The sequence below is a fragment of the Lonchura striata genome, chromosome Z, assembly GCF_050655825.1.
Source record: "Lonchura striata isolate lonStrDom1 chromosome Z, ASM5065582v1, whole genome shotgun sequence".
Lineage (NCBI taxonomy): Eukaryota > Metazoa > Chordata > Aves > Passeriformes > Estrildidae > Lonchura > Lonchura striata.
Genome location: NC_140740.1, coordinates 48,040,402 through 48,059,963, shown reverse-complemented (window position 1 = coordinate 48,059,963; position 19,562 = coordinate 48,040,402). Strand labels below are relative to the sequence as shown.

Below are 19,562 nucleotides of genomic sequence, written 5' to 3'. Positions count from 1 at the left end.
GGTGTGTCACCTATCCCCTCCATTTTAGCTCATGGTCTGAAGAGCCTCCCTACGCTCCCTGTGTTGCTGAAATTCGGAAAAAATTGCAGGACCTTAGACACTCTTATTTTAAGCTTAAATCAACATTCAGCTCACCCACATTATGCAACTAAGAGCTGCATTTCATAGCTTAGTAAATTTGTATACCATTAACCTTTTTTCATCTAACTACTTTCTTCTTGTTTTTGCCTAATATCCGTAGTTCAGGGTTATGACTGCTGATACTCTATAACATGCCATAGGAAATATTTGTAATTGTGGTTGGATTGTTATGGAAGTGATAAAAGAACAGGTTACTCTGTGTCAGCATCTGTCCAGAAAAGCAAAAGTTATCAGCTGGTTGCCTGCAAGTCTCTTGTCAACTCGTTATACATTTATTTTTTACATAATCTATTTTCTGGGTTTTTTCCCCAGTAATGCTATTGTCATTGTGCCAGCTAAAAATATAAAGATATAAAATATCTGCAGGTGCAGCTGGTCCCTGGGATCATTGTAGGGCCTTGTTTAACAACCTGCCTGTAACTTGGTCATGCAGTGCCAGCATTTTGGTCCCATATCCCTGTTTTTTTCCAGAATGTCTGTTAGAGGATGGTTTGCTTCTTATGAGCCAGCTGATGGAGAAAAGAAAACCAGAACTGCAAGCCATTTCCAGAGTGTATGTGAATATTGAGATTCAAGCCACAAGACAGCCAATCCTTTACAAGCTGCAGCAGTGGAGGCTCTCTGTGTTTTCACCCCATGAGGGCAGCTGAGGTGACACCACCAAGAGTGGACAAAGCTTGGTGTGGATATGGGCTTCAGCTCATGGGCTTCAGTTCATGGGATTTGTAGGAACATGGTGTTGGGTAGTGTTTTCACTTGTTTAACTGGAGCAGGTTCTTTGGTTCCTGTGCACAGAAATTGCCTGAGCCTGTTTTTTGGTGTGTCCTCCCCACGCCTGTGTGATGTGATTACTCAGGGGACTGGGTGATCAGGCTGCAGATGCTCCTAACAGGTCTCTGCAATGACAGTTCTTAAAAACTCAGCACTTCAGGCACCTCCTGTCCACCAACCTGCAATGTCACAGCTTAAAGTGCTGCCTAAAACCACCAGTATCCTTAAGTGTTGCTGATGGTCCACCAGTCCCAATATATCACCTTCATGAGTTTTCAGAGTCATTCTCCTCTACAGTAGTTTTTTGTAATTTTCCTCCAATTTTCAACCAGTTTTAATTCAGGGACTTAAAAAAAAGGAGACATTTTCTATAAATTCAGTTCTATTATTGGATTATTCTTGTGTGACTTAATTCAATTTCCCCTTTGACTGAAGAAATTTTTATCATCCCTTGGAAAGTAGCTCCACTGTTCAAATAGCCATTGTGTGGGTAAAATTTGTGTTTATTTCATTTGCACCTGATTCTTACTAATTTCATCTGATGCCCCTGTTTCCTGCAATAAGCCAGTGATTTAGCGTCAGATAGTACAGTGCAATCACGCATTTTGAGACTTTTCAGCCTGGAAGGCTCCAGAATATTTTACAGACATTTATTTGGTAAAAGTTACTCCATCACAAAAGGTTCTCCTATAAAGTCTCTGTTTCTAATCCCTTGTATTCCTTAAATCTGACTTCTGGGACAAACACATCTTAAAACATATTTTCTGTTAAGTAAAATGTTTCTCATTTGTAGTGAATTAGGAAAGAAATTATTGAGGGTTGTACTTGCATTGAGATTTTTAGCAGAAGCAGGGAGGAATTGTGGCCAGATTCAGCATAGGCAGGTCTACACCTACAAAGCCTGGGGCTGTTTCTGCTGGCACAGGGTTGGTTGACCTCTCATTTGGCTCCCCAAGACCTCCTCACCTGCCTGTTATGGCATTGTTATGTGTTTGTGGCTGATTTCTAGCCTTATCCTGGCCACCTTTAACCACTGAGGTGATGCATTTCTTTCCTCCAGCCCTGTTGCTGGTTCCTGTGCAAGGACTGTTACCTATCCTTGATCTCCAAAGGGCCTCCCTTTGGGCTGTGTGTGTGCTTTGGGTTGATGTACAAAAGACTGTACAGTGCCAGCCCAGCTCCAGGGATTGATCCCCAGCCCTGGGGCAGCACTACCTTGTGGTCATGACTGGGGCCATTTTCCTGCATGGGTTTAACCCTGAACATCCTGACCAGGCTCTTTCCAGGGATCCCAGGAAATGGTTTCACCACTCAGCTCATGGAAAAATCCTCACCTCCTCTGTTTGCCCAAAACATGTCCAACAGGTAACCTGCAGGTTGTTTGTTTCTCATTCCCACTGCTGGGCCTGACATTGCTGAGGCCCAGGAGCAGCTCTTCTGTTACCCATCCTTAGGCTGGTGTATCACCACGCTGGGGCCAGCAGAGAATGTGGGGACTTCTTCCCTTTTTCAGCTTCCCAGAGAGTTGGGAACCCACCAAAGCAGCTGCTGGTCCAGCATCGATCTGGGCTGGGTGTGCAATGACCATCCCTGGGACATATGCATATGGAGGTTAGGAAAGAGGAGGTGAGCCTGCTTTTAACTCTCCAGAGATGTGCTCTCTGTCACAGGCATTTTCCATAGGCGGGAAATTTACACAGAACAGAGATCATGGGATTTACTGATAAACTGTAGGAAAAGGGAGAGCTGGTGAAATGAAGGCTTCTTATCACTGCATGATGCAACCCAGGATATAAATTATGGTTTTCACCAAGTACTACTGGAAAGGCCAGTCCTGAGAAGCAGAGGTAAAGCCCATGAAGCATGCTAAGCAGCTGTGAGCTTTTTAAGTAAACTCAGGATAAGTGGCTCCTCAGATAACTGCTTAGCTTGAGTATCTGTCAGCTGTGGATGTCATTTGGGTGGGACATTGGAGGCTAAGAAAAGGGCTTATTTCTGTACTTTCTGGGATGTCCTCAGGGTGGCTGTGAGAGGCTGGATGCTAATGAGTTCAGCAGCTGCTGGGAGTGATCTTTTCCCACTGTCAGCATGGACACTGTGTTAGCAGGCTGGGTGTCTTTAAAATGAAGGATGCCTATGATGGATAACAAAACTCCTCCAGTCTTCATGGGCTTTTTATTCTTTGTCCCTTTTAAGATTTAAACCATGCTCTTACAATTTCTTTGAATTTCGTATGAGTATTTGACATCACAGACATAAACAGCATCATTTTAAGCTCTTGGAAGCATTTCTTAGGTTTTGCTAATGCCCTGTATTGACCTTGCCAGTGGGTTGTTATCCCATGCACCGTAGACACAGGCTGCTGTGCCAGCAGGAATCTGCAAAGCAAATTACAGAGTGCCCATGTATAAAAGGTCTCTCCCTCATATGGCCATCCCCTCTTGTGATTACACAGGATAAATAACCCTCTGTAGACCAGGTTTTCTGAGAATTTCGAGTCAGGCTGAATTATGTTTTCCCCCAAACAAGAGTTAAAATTTATTATTTCTAAAGATTCCAGTCTATTGCTAGAAAACTAATGCTACTAGTTTATCTTTCTCAAGGCAATGTAATATTTTCTTTGCTATGTAACTTATCTCCCTGTGCAGTGAACAGATGTTCTCACTGGATTCCTCACATCTCTGAGGTCTTTTTCCTGGATGCTTTGCATTCAGTTAGAATTTATGAATGTGTAGAAGCTCCTTCTGGGATGTGCTGCGCTTCTTCCCAGCAAGTTTCCCAGGGCATTTGGATGTCTGTTTGCTTTCTGGTGTCTCCTGGATTTGTGTGAATGCAGCTTTCCGGATCACTTTTCCCGCCAAGGATCTTCCCACCTTATGCAGCTGGTAATTAACTTGCATTAATTATTATTAATAGCAAGGGCAGGTCATTATCCTACTATTTCACTTAATGTTGGAAACTGCCAGCATTTTTGTTTTGAATGTTTCTCTCTTTTTTTAACTTCTTTGCTCATAACATAATGTCAGAAATTACAATGAATCATTAAGTTTTACATCATAGTGCATGTGACATAATGAGAGGTGGTGACTTGCTGGTCCTTAATCTTTCAGCTTTGATATGCCAGGGTTTTTTGTAGGCATAAATATATGGCTGTCCCTCTGGATCAGTTTTAAGGTACTGCACTTTACTTGAAGTTGCATCTTTTTGAAGTTGAGCATCTGCCATCTGTCCTATGACAGGCCTGACATGCCTGCAGTGCTCCATGAGCAACAGCAAGTACAGCTAATCCATGCCATTCCTCATACACTTTTTCAGTTGAACATACACAAACAATTGGAGCAGAAACTTCAGCTTGGCAGTGTTTTGGTAATAGCTCTGTGCATGGGACAAAGCAGTCTTCTGCTTTGGGATTACCTCATAGAAGAAGTCCTTTGTTTCCTTCCAGTTTGGCCTTAGAAATACTTTTTGGTTTAGTTGGTGAATTTCTAAACATGAAGCTCAGACAAATAGGGCAATGGCTTAGACAAATGAGTTATAACAGTTATAGTTGTTCCGTGCAGCTTCATTATCATAGCTATGGAATAAAAAGAAACTCCATTTGTGTTTGTTTTGGTCTTATTTACAGCACATACCGAGAACTAATTCTTAAACCTACTAATTTAAAATAAATGTTAAGCTCATTTGTTACAATCAAATTTATCATTTTAGAGTGAAGAGGAGTTGCCTATCTTCCCAGTCTGTTTTCTCTTTGCCTCCCCTCATGTTATCTAGGGGAGAGTGTGATAAGTGTTAAGGAGATCATTTATCTACTCCAAAATATTAAGGAAACTTGGCAAAGGGAGACAAAGGTTGCCTGCACTGACTGCACACAGAGGACATGCACTGGGCTGTCCCCCACCTCCTGTCTTTTATTTCCCCTGGCTTTGCTGTGCTGGCCCGTATCTATCAGATCCTGAGCTTTAAAGCCATCATCTTTGGCACCTTTTGAGGCTCAGACTTTGCATTTCAGTTCTCAAAACTTCTCAGCACTTCTAAATCCCAATTTGGAGTCAGGAAGAGATGTGTGTGTTCAGTGCTGAGAAGATAGAATGCATCTGTGTCTAGTTCAGGAAAATGCTGCAGTACATCTTTTAGAAAGGAAACTATTTGGTTCAGGACTGGGTCTTTCAATCACATTTGACCATCTTGAATCCTTCTGGAGTTAACTACAGCTGCTGGGCGTCATTAGGCATGTTGCTTTGGGCTAATCTCACAGGGATTTTGGTATTGCAGTGGCTGACTTCTAGGCACCCAGCTACCTAATGAATTCCAGATCCCAAAGTCAGACATACAGAGACATCTAGGGAAAACAAAGGACTTGAATGAGGGAGCACTATGGAAGCCCATGAGTTGGAGAGGCTGCCTGAACAAGCCAGTGGCAAATTTTAAATTATGTTGCTCAGTGCTGCACTGTCTGCCTGGAGCCCTTTCCTGCATCTTCTGGATTCTTCAGGATTGCAGGCACCTTTTTTTAATGGGGGAAATGGAAAGATACTTGTGATGAGCCCTTTTTGACAGTGAGAGCCTCAACCCAGGCTCTGGGTACATGGGCAGGAACAAGGTGCCCTTGCCCTTCTGCTGTGTGTCCCTGGGGCCAAACAGAATAATTGGTGTGGGACTTGCAACCTTAATCCCTAAATGTATCTCAGCTTCAGTGGGAAGACTTGTCCACTGCTTTTCAAAGGAAAGCCTCATGGATGCTGGATATCAGCAAGTCAACATTTAGACACTTGGCCTGTGAAGCTGTTTTAGCACAGCCATCCCCAGCGCATAATACAGCCCAGTCAGCTCACAAGGCTGAAATACCTCTGCAAATAAAAAGCAGCCATGCTGGCAAACAGTCTTCAAAGGTAGCGAAATAATCCCTAAGGGGAGATCTGCTTTTGTGTGGAATTCCCCAGCAGACGGCTGGGAGATCTTAACAAACAAGGCCTTTTAAACTGCCATGTACTTTGAAGCCTGAGTGAGCATTCATTCATTCGGCACAAAAAGAAACAGTAGAGAGGAGGGGCAAGGGGTGGAAGGGCTTAGTCAAGGTGAAAATGAAGTTGGGTCTTTCCCCAAAGCCACTGTGGGTACAAATGAATTGCTTCACTGGAGGTAATAAAAGATATGTTATCCCACATTTAATAAAAAGCAACAGTGAAAATACAAAGAGCTCATTTCAGGCTCCAGTTATCTGACGTTTATTGCACACAGGCCTTTCTCCAGGACAGAGACCCAGGCAGTGCACTGCCCTTTGAAGTGTGGGCTGTGTGGCCGCTTGCCCATTCGCTGGTTTATGGCTAAATCTCCTTGATATGACCCACTTTCATCTCTCCAGTGGTGGCAGGGGCCACTGCAGAGGGGAGAGGGCAAGTAGGGTTCTGTATGTGCACTGGGACAGGGCAAACTGGGGAGTGCTTCAGCCTTGGAGTGTAGGTAGAAAGGAGGATGCAGCATGAAGCAGAGGCTGGGCTCAGGGAGATGCAGAGCACACACAGCTTTGAGAAGTCCTGCCAGAAGTGGCAAGACTGTGGAGACCACAGGTTTTTCAGTGAAAAGCACTGACAGGACTATTGTGGCATGAATGTCCACTCCCTTTGACAAGGAATAACACAAACTGGTCCTAATTTTTGCTTACCCTGCTAGTATTTTCAGCTCTTGTTACAAACCATTGAGCTATTGCTAGTAGTTAGATTGTGGTATTTGGAAAAACATGTTTCTTGGCAGTGCACTTCCTACTAACTAAGTTACTAAACTCTCTGTAAGAATCCCCATGAACATCAACAAGCTTTGGACTGGGGCCATAGTCCACTTCGCAGTAATAAGCTCTGCACATTTTTTATATCAAAAGCAATAATTTTACAGATAAGATGCAATAAAATGTCTGAGAAGTTTACCTTTGTAATGCCATATAGGCAAAAAACTTCAGCTGACTTGAGTAACCATTATTTTTATGTTTTCTTGTATGAAAAACAGTAATGTACTTTTAAACCTTATCTTACTTTTCCTTATGCTAAAGCTTTTTGCAGCAGCCTCATGTTTGCCAGCAATCCCAAAATTTTCCAGCAAATGGAGTGGATTAAGATAGTCTTTTTTCAAGGAATTGTGTTGTGAACATTTTTAAAATAACATCTTTCTTGCCTCAAAAGGTAGATTGGTGTGCTGTGATATCATTGTGCAGTCATGACTTTCAGAAACAAACTTATTTATATTAATTAAAAAATATTTCTGTTGAAAGCACTGTCAAAACAATCTCCAGGAAAGTCATTGTTGTGGACTGGAAAGAATGCTACTTCACATGTGTTTAATTATTGGGGGGAAAAGAATGAATCTTGTCTTGCATCACAAAAATCAATCTTGCAATAACAGGAAATCATGAGCCATTTATGCAGAGGTTCATCTTTCATTGTAACTGGCAATTGGTTCCAGCTTCTAAAACCTGTCTAATTCGTAACTGCTACAAGAATACAGCCTCACTGTATTATACACAGCAATGTATATGATTGTGAGTCTGTTTTAATGCTGTAAATCAAAACCCCCAGCCAACAATAGAAATAACTTGTTGGTATGCAGGGATGCTCTGCTGCTTTTAGCTTATGGACACATATGTCAGTTGAAACAGTGAAAATGTCCAATTCATGAGCAAGAGGATTATTATTATCCTTCCTTCCTGTACCTGTGCATGCCCATGTCTACACAAGCAAAGAGAGTAAAAGTGAGGTCTGGGTTGCTGTTATTTGTTCCATCACAGCGCCCTGCATTCCCAGTTTTGGTGGAGGATATTTGCACAACACAGAGCAGGAGGAATAGCCTTTTTGCCAAAATGTTTTTGGGGTAGAAAGACAGCCAAGATGAGCATAAAGGACTTTGGGATAGTGCAAGAAAGCCACTCAAGAGTGCTGGTGGCATGTCACTAGTAAGCCCTTTCAAAGTTTTCTGTGCACACAACAGCAAAGGGATCAGCCAAGGGGCTATGCAGCAGCTGCTGCTTCCCAAATGTAAGACACAGGACTTAAACCAAGACTGTGTAGGGTCTCCCTGATAGTGAGTAGCATCAGCCCTCTCATCAACCCTTTCATCTCTGTGTCTATACGACACCTTATTTATTGCTAATTCATGCAGTGTCTGCATGACACTTTTTTGTAATGTCCGGAGGCCATTTAAGTAGGAAGTACCTTCACCAGTTCTCACTTGGCTTTCAGTGGTTCTTCAGCATACCATGGAAGTCTAACATTGATGCATGTATCTTGGTATCAATGCTTTCAGTCTTGTCAGTGGGTTTACTGTATTCTTTTTGCATTCCTCTATGTGTTCCTTGGTTTTCTCTTTCTGATAAGTTCTCTATAATGTGTGGGGATTTCTTGTCCTCTAGTTTAGTTTAGTACCCATCACAAACACAGAGATAGAATGGTTGCTTAAAAGAGTTCCAAGTACTAAATTACTGGGATCCTGGCGTAGAAGAAATCTTGCTCAGGTAATCGAACCTCTCAAACGGAGTGCTTAATTCCTGTCCAAAAGTTGTCAGGAGGCACCATTGCCCAGATGCCTGCAGTAGGATGAGGTGAGACTCCCCAGTATGCTGTGTTTCTCATTTCACACAATCCTTCTGGCCCTGCACCACTGCATGATCCATTGCTACCAATTACCTTAAAACTACTTCTTGCTGCCCTAAAAATGTCACAAACTCTCCTTCATGACCATTTCCACATCTTCAAGACCGATTCCTACTGTCTATTTGTCAGTATCTTTCCTGAATTCAGCTTTGGCTGCCTTGGAGAGCCTTTGGGACAACCAGATCCTCCACGCTGATGTTAATCAGCACATTGAAGCACACAAGTAGGGGCTATCAGCTGGCCTGTGCATCCTGGGGGAATCTCTAGCTGTCCAAAACCCCCTCCTGGAACCCCTTTGCAGCAGTAGAATACTGTGCTGTGAAGCCAGCTAGCAGGTGGGTCAGGCCCCAGATCACTTTCTGGGCTTTTGCCCTGCTGTGCAAAACCATAATGGGGAGAACATGACCACCCTGGAAATTAATGGTGGGTCTGCAGCCAGTGCTTAGCTGTACCATTTATGCAGCTACAAGACAAGCTTGAATTTTATCCTTATATCAAAATTAGAATTTAAATTCCCATAGATTTTAACCACTTGCTCTGCAGCCTGTGGATTGAAGGGCTTCTTGCCAGAACCAAGGCAGATGTCTTCTTTATCACTGCTTGATTGCTAGCTGAAGATTAGAAGAGAAAGTAAAGTTACCCCCACAGGTGCAATCACACATTTTGAAACTTTTCAGCCTGGAAGGCTCCAGAATATTTTACAGACATTTATTTGGTAAAAGTTACTCCAACACAAAAGGTTCTCCTATAAAGTCTCTGTTTCTAATCCCTTGTATTCCTTAAATCTGACTTCTGGGACAAACACCTCTTAAAACATATTTTCTGTTAAGTAAAATGTTTCTCATTTGTAGTGAATTAGAAAAGAAATTATTGAGGGTTGTACTTGCACTGAGATTTTCAGCAGAAGCAGGGAGGAATTGTGGCCAGATTCAGCATAGGCAGGTCTGCACCTACAAGCACTCGAAGTGGCTCCAGGGGAGGATGATCTCTGGCTATTTTCAGGTTCCTTATGAAAGGCTTACACACTGCAAACCTTGTGCACACTGCTGTATGCTCTTCTACACTCCCTAAAGTTCATGTTCTGTGTCAGCTGCCATTTTGATTTTGAAGGATTGTTTTCCATGTAAGGTTACACGATTCATGTACAGTTTCTCCTTCCTTTGCCTGACGCAGTTCCTCAGCCTCAGTGTTTGCTTTTCATTTTCTCTGATGATATTTGTTCTGTATATTTAAAGAAGAGCATGACTGTCTTTTCTCTGTCTATCTGTGAAGGCATGCTCTTCATGCAAGGATTTCAAGAGAAGCAATCTTCTGCTTACCGAGACATCTTCTCTTCCTGCACGTTACCAAGGAGTTAATAGTCTGTGTCCAAATGCTGTCCTGCAGCTCCAGCATCAGAATCCACCACATCTCCAGGCCGATCAAACCATTGACTGGCACAACTTGGAGAGTGTTGTGGTTTGACACGGAAAATAATTTTCTTGGGAGGAAGAGGGTCAGGCCAATCAGTGGTCGGGGTTGGTTACTGGCATTTGGAGTTAAACTGCAGCTATAATGAGATCACAGCAGGGCTTGCCTGATGTCTTTATTCATCATTCAACTACAGAGGCTCCTTTCTGATATTTGGATTCTGAGCCTGTTTACCCAGGGATTTATTGGTTTATCTGCACTGTGAGTCACTGCCCTCTGTTTGGAAAGCAGATGTGTGATGCTGCCCTGTGGCGTTTTCAGAGCTGGGCAACTGGGGTGGCTCCACACCGAGCTACACCAGCAGCTGGTGGCACTCAGCAGCTTAATGCTTTTTAAATGCAAATGTTCACAAAACTACTTCACCTCACATCTCAAATTGCACACATGGCATCTCTCTATATTTACATATCATGACCAAAGGCATGGAGAGGCCTGGACTCTTGCCATATGAACTTACAAGATGAAACTGTCCTTTCATGAGCCAGATTGAAAGCTGGATACAGGTTTTCAGTGTCACCAGTTATCTAGCTGATGTTCCTAATGGGTGGCATTTTTGGAAGGGTTTTGGAGGGCAGCATTACCATTCTGCCACGTTTGAAAACCAGACCAATAGTATGAGCATGGAGAAAAATGACTGCTTGTTGTGTGTAAATGAAGCATTGCTAGGTCAAAAATAACCCATGGAAACAGGACACTGTTATTTGCAGCATATGTAAAAGTAAATTACAGCAACCAATCTGGTCAAATAAGTGCTGAAGAATGCATGGATGGTTTCTCTGCTGAAATCAGTGGGCGAGCTCACGGGTAAATTACAGGCACTGAGAGTAGCAGGAAAACAGGCTTAAGTTTGTAGGGAGAAAGAAATCTCACTTTATCCAGATTCTTCTGAATAAGATATCCATGTTTAAAAGCAAAGATTTGGCATTCAAACATAAATTAGTCTCTTAGACACTGCCACCAAAGCTACCTGAGTTATTTGGCTGCATCACAAGTCTGGCTGTGGTTTGGCAGTGCTTATACATTCTCAGTCCTCTGGAGAGCAAGGCCTGTTGTTCATCCTGCTGGGAGCAAACCCAAGCGATCTGGGATTGGCTGAGCACCACAAGTCAGGAGCAGAGACTAATTGTATTAAAGACTTGACAAACAAATGTGTCAGAAAACAGGAAATAACAATACTTGGAGCATGCTATCTCGTGATTTAAGGACTAAAATAATAATTTTAAAATATTTTGTTGCCTGAAACGTTTCTGTGTAAGGAAACTTGGAATGCTCTTTAAATTATCTGGGATTTTTTTCTATTGAAAATGTCATCAAAATTGACACAGTCATGGAAAACACTTGAATTGCCATTAATCAGCATTTTTCTTCTCCTGGATGGGTTGGCCTGGAGTTTTTGACCTAGCCTCTTCAAGTCAGAGACAAGCCACTTAGAAGGGAGTTCATGAGAAATAGTTTAAAAAATGGGATTTCATTTTCAATGGATGTGCATGTATATAAATTTATTTTTGTGACACTGGGATCGGATTACTTCAAAAATTTGTAGAGCTGAATTATTTTGCTTTATGTTATAGCACAGAATAAAATCTCACTTCTTTGTGGCACACAATTACAGAAAATACTTCAAGAAACCCCATCCTCTCAGTTATTATCTGTGACATGATTGTGTATGTATCATTTATTTTGTGAGTAATAACCTTGTTGGGATCAAGTCAGAGATAGCTCAGTGGTTAGAGGAGACTCTGGAAGATGGCAGGAAGGAATGGTTTGGAATAAAACAGGTTGCACAGCACCACAGCAAAGCTCCAAAGCAGGAGTCTGTGAATGAACCCTGCCTGCCGTACTGAGATTAATCCAAGATCTCAGCATCAACAAAGTTCTTATAATTATTTTCCTGGGAGCCTGGAACACACCATTGTTGAACATAAAGGAAGGAAAAGTAAATAAAATAACTCCTATTGTAGCTATTTTTAAATGCTCTATCTGGAATGCTGCTTTTCAAAAATGCTCTCTTTTGGATTTTTGCATGCATGTGAACTCCAGCACTTTTATAGTGGTGTGGTTCAATAGAAAAATTGGTAAGATAATAGGGATAATCCCTTTCCTTCTGTAATTCTACTGGTAATAATTTAATTATGTCAAGGATAGCTGTTTTATTGCATAGTAAATAAGGCATTAATAAGTCCCTGCTGGATTTATTAATCCTGCTGGATTGTGAACTTCCACAGTGCATGTAAGTATTTGTTTTGGTTTTTTTTTTACTCTTTGTTAGTGGTGGTACATGTTTGGAAGTGTTTCTGACACCTGTGTTAAGAATTCTTCAGATGAGATAGGTAGGTATATTAAAATTGCTCCCTACAGTCTTTGAAAACAAAGATTGTCCACAGCATCACTGGCCTGTATCACACTTTTTGGGGTGTATCAGAAACTCTTCATGGGTGGCAGCTAGAGATACAGTAAAGTAGCATTTTTCACAACTTCTGACATGATTGAAACAGTCTGTGTGTTCATGAGAAGCCCAATCCTTTTTTATTTACTATTTTTGCTCTGTTATTTATAAAACATCACAGATACATAAATATCCTACAAGAAAAGCTTATTGCAACCTGTTTAAAATAGTTATTTTTGCTGTGTATAAGCCGTATTTTCTGGATACTCAAAACTCAATTTGCTGTCCGGATTTGGCCCAGTGCTTATAGGAAGATTTATGCTGACAAATGCAGGTAAATGCATGTTTCTTGAGTGCCTGTACTGCTTGACCTTGGACTATGATGCACCTTTGCTTGGGGTTCCCTCAGGGATGCTGCTAGATGGGACTTCTGATTGATACCGCTGAATTTTCCAAAACTGAAGCATCTCCAGCACGAGCGGTGCAGTAAAGCTGCCACAGAACACACAATATTAAATGGATTACCAAAGAGCCTTCCTGCTGGCTGTGGTGCTCGCCTGCCTACCTCCTGGAAACAAGCACAAGAACATTTTTTTTGGGAAGGGAAAAGAACAGAGTGTTTCCAGTGAAGTATCATAATTTGTCCCCTAAGGGTTCAATGAAGAATATTCTTTGGAGTAATTATTTTTCATTGGGATAAGAAAGGCTGTAGAATTTTAGATGTTGTGTGGGTTCTGGAAAAACCCCAGCTAGTGAACAAACTTTCTTTTCTCTTTGTGGCAAAAGCTTATTATTCGCAGCAAAGAATTCAGCCTGACAAGAAACTCAGATCTGACTTACATTTTAATAGCCCCCCTCCTCCTGCCCTCTGTTCTAATCTGGCAGACTTTCACATTTCTTGCAAAGATTTTCATTTTACCACAAGCGTAATTTCAAGATGCAATAACATTGTTCTCTTTATTGGGTTGTTTTTGGTTGTTGCTTAGCTAGCAACCCAGGCTGGCACTTCTGGTCCCTGATGTGACTCACACCGGAGGAATGCCCGGGCTGAAGATTTGCCCCAGGCCAGCAGTGGCTTTCCAGCCTTGCCGGGTCAATGCAAGGTGTATTTGTGTCCCTTGCATACCCTCTGCATACTGGCAGTTGGCTTCCATGGATAAAGGGCAGCGGGAGAAAAATACTTCCAGTGTTGGAGGAACACTTAACCCTTTAAGTGAGAAAGTAAGGCAGAAATGAAGGTGAAAAGAGATCAGTTTGTCTTATATTTCCATGGGTGCAGTCTAGACTGAGGTGAAGTGGGCAACCTGGCAGCCCCAGAATGCTGAGCATCGAAGGGCAAGGGTGAGTGAGTGCCTGTGCCTTCCTGCCTGCCCACGGTTCCCCACCACTCCTCTCCCATCAGAGCAGCTTTGGGCTGCCTCTGTCCTTGCACAAACACAAGGCCTTGCTGGCATGTCATCCTCAATTACCGCCATGCAGCCCATGGTCTGCGCTCATTAATCACTGCAGGGAGGAATGCTGGGGAGGCAGCTGTGCAGTTCTCTCTCTTGTGTCCTTGCTGATACAAGGTCTTCTCACATTCTGGTATTAAAAACAAGACTCCCTCTTTATCACTGTCTGCAGACAGGGCACAGCTGCAGCCAGCAGCACCAGTTGTCCTGAGGTTCAAACAGGCACAGCCTTCCACTGTCCGTTCCACATTTGTGGGTACAGAGGACAAGCCAAGTGGAGATGTGTTTCCTATAGCACAGCAGTCATGGGCATCCCAGCCAGTGACACAGGCATAGAGAAAGCTGAGGTGAAAGTCTCAAAGAAGATACAGGTGTCTGTGGCTTAATAAAAACAAGTAGAGGCGAGCTCTGTGCAGGACCCCAAAGATGGGTGAACAGCAGTGTGTCCCTCCACCCCACCAAGGCTTGAGACACTCATCTCCCTGCAAGATTAGGCACTGCAGCTAGTAAACACAGACAGTAAGTCTTGGGTTTCCCCCCCGCTTCCTCTAGTGTTTTCACTGTCAAGCCCAAACTTTATGTGCAACAGATGGAGCCAGTCTGCAAACTCATAGAGCCTGCTCATCTCCCAGGCTTGACCTTTGCATGTAGAAAATGGCAGAGAATTCATATGAGCTATTTTAGCAATCTCTGGCAGCTTGATTGATTTTTGAGAGCTGAAAAACATGTTTTGCATTTAAAGCAGAGTTCATTAGAAAAGCTGGGGTTGCTTAGCATTGCAGTGATGTGTTTAAAAAGAAAACTAAAGAGAAACCTAATAGTATAGCTGGCTTTCTGTGTTTGCCAGAGATTTGCAGAAATGCATTAAATAATATTTCAGCACAGAGTCAAATACAGGAATTTATTAAAACTCACTTTGGAGTAGTTGCCATGTTACTGGGCTTTTCAAGAAAAAAGAAACAGGGGTAGCTGTAATCTTGAAATATCATCAATGTGAGAGCTTCCCGTCCTGCGGTTTATGTTTCCCCTGCTATCCAACAGCATGAAGGGAAAGGAGATGGGGAGCAATGCCTGACAATATTCTGTGTGCAAGTATGTGAAGAAGAGAGGGAAGAAAAGGCACTGCAATATACCAGGAGGTACCCAGGGCTGCAGACCCCACACATGATGATTGCACAGAAAAGGAAGGTCCTTCATGGAGGTGGTGGATGGATGAGGCCATGCCAGAACAACTCTGGACAAGGCATCCCTAGAAGTGGTGTCTGCCCAGCAGAGAAGGTGGGGCAGAAGATGAAATTCTCTTTCATCTCCCTTCTGTCCTCTCACAGAGAAGATCAAGAGGTGTTTTTCTCTACGACCCTTTGCTTTTTGGAATGCTGGAGAAGAGCATGTGGACATAATGCAAGGGCTGCAGAAGGCAAAGCTTGGGGAGAGCTGGAGCTCACCTTCCAGTTCTTTCTGGTGCAAAAAATATTTTAAGCTATCTTCTCAGTTGATGCCTGGCTTGGGACTTTGGTTTGCATTTACTGTAGTAGGGACCACTCACAGCTAGTGGAAACCAGGTTTCAAACACTGAACAGCACAAAAACTGAAAAAGCAGACTGTTTTGAGCAAAAACCACTCCACAGTAAGTGGAGATTTTTGGTTGGATGTTTTTTTGTGTCTTAATCGCCCTGCATTTCAGCTCACTACCTGGCAAAGAAAGGAGGAAATGCCCTACAAATTTCACAGAACCTGCTTATTTTTGTGTGTATATAGAAGAGTGTGTGCCTAGCTCAATACGTAAAATTTGTGATATAAAATGAAATGTTAGAAAACAGCTCTTGGCAACACATTCATTTTTTCCAGCTGATACAACCCTGATACTGACTGAGCTGTCATGTTTTGACTTTTGTGCAAAATACAGGGTTTTTAATCCTGTAATCTTTCCTCTTGGCTGCAGTTGCTGATCTCCAATCTGAGTCCTATAAAATGGTTTTTGGAAATGTATACATGCTAGGAAATTTTCTTTATCTCTCATAGCAATAATACTTTCAAAAAATGCCATAGCACAGATAAGCACATGCTGCACATGAATCTGTCCTTAGCTGATATGTGGGTTTGAAGTGTTTTCTTAGCCCCTTAGTAAGATCACTTCCAGTGTTTCCTTTGCATCTCTTTGTGCTTGCATCAGTCAAGAATTTATTGCGAAAGGTGAAATGTCTCTTTCAAAAATACAAAACCACAGATCTCCAGTCAAATGCTACAGGGAAATCTGCAAGTTCCATGCAGACCATATAACTGAAGAAGTGAATGAATCATCTGAACTCAGTGAACGTATTTTCTGGTCACTCCTGGGGTCTTTCTCATCTGCACTGGGCTATTTATTGTGAGTTCTTCCCGCCTCCTGTCTGATGCTGTTGTTGTCACAAATATCCAGCAGTGAGGCAGCTGCTGTGTGAGGACCCAGCAGTGACTGGCAGCACTCTTACCTCCTTCTTTCCTTCTTTTGATAAACCCTGTCTTGTTTGTACTGATCCTTTCTGAGCTTTACTTTCATCTTGTCCAGCAAATAGATCTATCTTGCAAGATATTTTCAGCTTTGAAAAAAAACCAGCAGTTCCTGTCCTCTGCAGCACTTTCAGCCTGCACTGTGTCTCCTGCAGGCTGCTGGAATCTCTAAAAATCCACTAACCCCTTGGAAGAGGAGAAATAATAAGCAGCACCTGGAACTAGAAACCTGATGGCTGTGGCACTGCTGCTACCTCTGGGGTTAATGTATTTTATCTGTTTTTTTCATCTGAAGGACAGCCTCAGAGCTGCTCTGTTTTCTTTGGCTGCTGTGCTGTCACAGAGCTGTGCTTCTCACCAGTATTCCCCCCAGCCCTGTTGTTCTTTTGGGTCGAATGCTTTTGTCAAATGCTTCTTCACTGCTGATATTTATGTGGGCCAAGATGTGCTTAGGAGAGGTCCATCAAGATATATATCCTATCATCTAAAGCATGTTTTTGGAAATAACGACATAATTAACAAGGAAAACAACTCCCTTCTGCAACAAGCCAGCTTATCGTGATGGTTAGCACAGTAACCAGCAGCCACTAGTGAAATTTCAGCTCTTGAAAAATGACTGCAATATTTTTGATGTAGGGAAATCTTGGCATGTGCCTCCACTCAATCATCAGAAATATGTTGGGGAATAACCAGCGCTTAGCTAGAAAAGGGTGTCAGTACAGCCATTAGCTCCTTGAGTTATTTGCTTTTGGATGGCTTTTTGAGGATTATTTCCTGATTTTGTTTTCTGAATGTGATGCTGCTAAAAATATCAGGAGTTTTCTTGGAATTTACAGAAATTTACATGTTGAGTTCTCAAGTGAAAGCTGAAAGTTGCAAATTACTTGGGAGAAAGAGCAGTATCTTGGGGATCTGAGCTGATTGGGGTCTGGGGTTGGGCAAGCAGTGATTGCAGTGGTTTGTCAGTCACCTCAATGTGAGTATTTGCCACAAGAATGCTGGTCAGAGAGAATGCTGTGAATTGCAGGCACCAGTGCTTCTGTCTGCACCACAGTGCTCAGCAGCATGTGGTCACTGATTTGCTGGGCTGTTTTGTTTCCCCACGGACCAAGACCAGTGACTGTGGCTGTCAGGAGGCCATGGCTGTCTTTGAGGTTAAGGGCTTCAACAAGCGCCTGCTCTTTTTGCGTGCGGTGATCTGGAGTAGGGAGGTCCCTACTGATGTGGGAAGGTTTGCAGTGAGCCTTTTCATCATGCCCACCCCATAGAAACCCGTGAGAATTGTGTTGCAGGGCTGTGCAATCGGGTGCTTAGCTGTGTGGGTACAAGAGTGTCTCTCTCTAGAGTTTTCCCAAGGAGAACAAGGACTTGCCTGTTTTCTTGCACATTTAACTGTGCCTCTGACTGAATGTCCTGTGTCAGTGCACACTACTGCCTCCTTTTCAGAGCTGATGAGAAAGGCCTTCTGACCCAGACCTTGGTGTTGGTCTTTAGAGGCTGTCTCATATTCCCTGCATGAGCATTACTCAATGTGGCAAAGCCACTACCCCATAATGTTTTCTCAGTTGCATTGGAACTCCTGGCTGGTTTTTAGACTTTCTGCCGACTCTACATTTTTACGGGTACCATGTCAAAGGCAGATGGGGGTTTGGAGGAGCCCAGCCCTCGAGTTGTTCCACATTCCAATGGCGAGAATGGAGGTGCAGAAGCCTCTGGGTGGAGTCTACTCTGTAGCTCCAAAGCATTAAGAGCCATGCAATTAAGGCTTGTTGCTTGTAGAAGTGCTGGTTTATCCAGCTGTATCTGTCTAAGTGCACATGTGCAGCATATGCTGGCCCCTGTGGGTCCCCTCTTGTGCAGCCTTTTAGAGCAAATCCAAACCTGACCCATGGTTCAGCTGGGATGAAGTACAAATTGAAGTCCAGGCATTGCATGGAACATCTGCTGGTACAATCAACACTGCAACAGCCTCCTCAATCCGCACTTACTTAGCACCTCTAGGCTGAATTATGAAATGTGGAGAATCCCATCACATACTTCACACATTTCCTGTTGACAGTGAAGCCGTGGAAGCAGGCTGGTATCCATCCCCAATGGAAACACTCATGTCAAGGTTTCATTCCAGAAAAATCATTTGGGTTGTTCTGTAAACTTCACTGAGCTGATCTGTAACCTTTTGTCCAGCTGTGCCAGGGATATGTAATGCAGCTGGGAGGAGGCCTGATCCCCTCCCTGCACTTCAGAGCACTCTCCAGGTCGGTATGATCCAGGAATGCAGCTGTAATCCTCGTTTGGTTAGAGACCATTTAGCTTGCTGTGTAACACTGTAATTACTGTTCCTTTCACAAGAGAGAGATAATGGCTATGTGGTTTTCCTTTCAGATTTGAGTCTTGGGTTCCATTTACAAGTGGTTCTTGTAAACAGAGTCTCCCTGCTTCATTTTGTTGAAAAGCTTCTTGTCATAACACTTGGGGGGCTGCTTTATCTTGCTTTCAAAGTAGCCCAGGTAGCTGGCTAGGCTGAGAGTAAGCTGCTCTTCCTCAGCATTCCTGCTTGCTGCAAGAGCTTCAAAACTTATGACTAAAGGAAATGACCTCAGGTTGCACCAGGGGAGGATTAGTTTGGATAGTAGGAAAAATTTCTTCAACAAAAGGGTTGTCAAGCACTGGAACAGGCTGCCCAGGAAAGTGGTAGAGTCACTGTCCCTGGAGGCATTTAAAAGGCAGGTGGATTTGGCACTCCAGGACGTGTTTGACAGTGGATTTGACAGGGCTGGGTTAATAGTTGGACTCAATGATCTGAGTGGGTGTTTTTGTATGAGCTTAGATAAAAAGCTGGGAGGTGACAGGACAAAAGCAGCACAAGGTAGGATTGATGCTGTGCCCACCAACCATCTGCAGCTGGCAGCATCTCTGCCTATCTGTGACAGTGGGGACAGGCAGGCTTGTACCTGTAGGGCTTAGCTAGCCCTAGCCCTTCCTCATGGATTTGTCTGAGTCCTGTATGAACCTCCTTCACCCTCTATCCTCCAACTCACCCCAGATGTTGCAGCTTAGTGTTGCATAAAAAAATACTTGTTACCTGTTTTCTTTAATTCTGCTGCCTCATCATTTCCTTGGGTTATCTTTGGACTTTATGAAGTGAGACATGGTACAGCAATTCTCCTTATCTGCCTGCTCCCCACCATTCTGGAGTTTCAGCCCATTGTTCCACCT

At 43.1% G+C, this 19,562-nt stretch overlaps 1 protein-coding gene across 3 annotated transcripts in view; it reads left to right on the top strand.

The window, feature by feature from the left end:
* Positions 1-19,562, top strand: part of CCBE1 (collagen and calcium binding EGF domains 1) — a 92,174-nt gene that overhangs the window by 32,561 nt on the left and 40,051 nt on the right. The window contains exon 1 of one of the 3 annotated variants that reach the window (XM_085566358.1): positions 3,502-3,797. The exons of the other annotated variants lie outside the window; for them this stretch is intronic. Coding sequence (XP_085422484.1) covers positions 3,640-3,797 — 158 coding nt within the window. The 5' untranslated portion in view covers positions 3,502-3,639. Of the gene's footprint in view, positions 1-3,501; positions 3,798-19,562 lie in introns of those variants that run through there. 3 annotated transcript variants of the gene reach the window in all.